We start from the raw sequence: 1406 nt of genomic DNA, 5'->3' as shown, positions 1-1406 counted from the left end.
GGAGGTACCATTGGGGGTCAGCTGCAATGGGTGTCGCACGTCAAATGGGAGCAGAGGCCCTGGCAGACTGATTCCCGGGTACCAAGACTAGCAAATAATTATGTGTAATAATAATTATATATCAGTATATTGGCTGTATGTAATGAATGAATATCTGTACTGTTGATGCACAGTGGTCCTGTGTGTGTGGTCCAGTGTTCTCCTTAAAAAGGGAATGAGAAAAATGCATCAGAAGCCTCATATGTGATTTTAAAGCAAGTGCATCACTTGTGCTTAAACCAGCAGGAAAACTAGAAGAAAGTAAAATAAGTAGAATATATAAAATTATTAAGTGGAGTTAACATGTAACATTGTTCTTTCCTCTGTTCAAATCTCACAGTTCTTGACTGCCGCTACATTGCCAGTATTTTTGGAAGAGCTCAAGAACGTCACTGTCAATTTTACTGAAGAAGTGATTACATCTCCTCCAAACATTAAAGCTATTGTGAGAATACTCAGCAATGTCGCCAACAAATCTTCATCCCTCGATATCTCAATTAGCAGAGATTCAATGGAGGTATGTTGATTAGATTGCAGACGTTTTACATTCTGAACAGTTAATGTTTTTAATCTAAAATCATTCTTTTCTCTTTACTATAGAATGTCTTGATAACAGCAGGGGTTCTCACCATCAATGGAACAAAGAAAACATGGAACATTCTCAATAACAATGACACCAAAAGCATCTCAAACAACACTGATGTTAAAAGTGTTAGCTCATCATTTTTGGACTCCCTTGAAATAATAACATCTCGTCTTGTCAATGCAACTTTTGACATTATGACAGGCTTTATTCAGTTAAACAGAACTACATTCACAGACACTTTCAATGCTGAATTTAATTCTTCAGTGACAATACAAATACCAGAGTCTAATGGAGATAACAAAACAATCACTATGATAGTATTTAACTTGTTAGATAACGTACTACCTGCAAGAGATGAGGCCAATTCATCGCTCAAGTCCATAAACGGCAGGGTTGTACTTGTTCAGTCCACTGGCCAAATCAATAATATCTCTTTCACATATAATATTTTAAATGATACACTGGGAAACCCTGAATGTGTCTTCTGGAACTTCAGCCTCTTTGATGGTCTGGGAGGATGGGACGGCAAGGGCTGCAAATTAGTGTTAAACATAAATGAAACAGAAACTGTCACCTGCAACTGCAACCACCTGACCTCATTCTCCATCCTCATGTCACCGAACAGTCCGAAGAAACTCTATTTGGACATTATAACCTACATTGGAGTTGGCATTTCAATGGGATCCTTGGTCATATGTCTCATCATTGAAGGCCTCATTTGGAGAAAAATAAGAAAGAATGAAACCTCTTACTTGCGTCATGTTGCCATTGTTAACATCGC

At 37.9% G+C, this 1406-nt stretch overlaps 1 protein-coding gene across 1 annotated transcript in view; it reads left to right on the top strand.

Annotated features, from left to right (window-relative positions):
- LOC102204098 (adhesion G protein-coupled receptor F5-like) overlaps positions 1 to 1406 on the top strand; it is a gene marked incomplete at its 3' end in the record, with an annotated part of 8213 nt that overhangs the window by 5426 nt on the left and 1381 nt on the right. The window contains exons 8-9 of the mRNA XM_013908075.1: positions 380 to 556; positions 640 to 1404. Of these exons, the coding sequence (XP_013763529.1) occupies positions 380 to 556; positions 640 to 1404 (942 nt within the window). The remainder of the gene's footprint in view (positions 1 to 379; positions 557 to 639; positions 1405 to 1406) is intronic.

The sequence above is a fragment of the Pundamilia nyererei genome, unplaced genomic scaffold (genome assembly GCF_000239375.1).
Source record: "Pundamilia nyererei isolate P.nyererei 1_Seehausen unplaced genomic scaffold, PunNye1.0 scaffold01070, whole genome shotgun sequence".
NCBI lineage: Eukaryota > Metazoa > Chordata > Actinopteri > Cichliformes > Cichlidae > Pundamilia > Pundamilia nyererei.
This window is presented reverse-complemented; position numbering and strand designations above follow the sequence as displayed.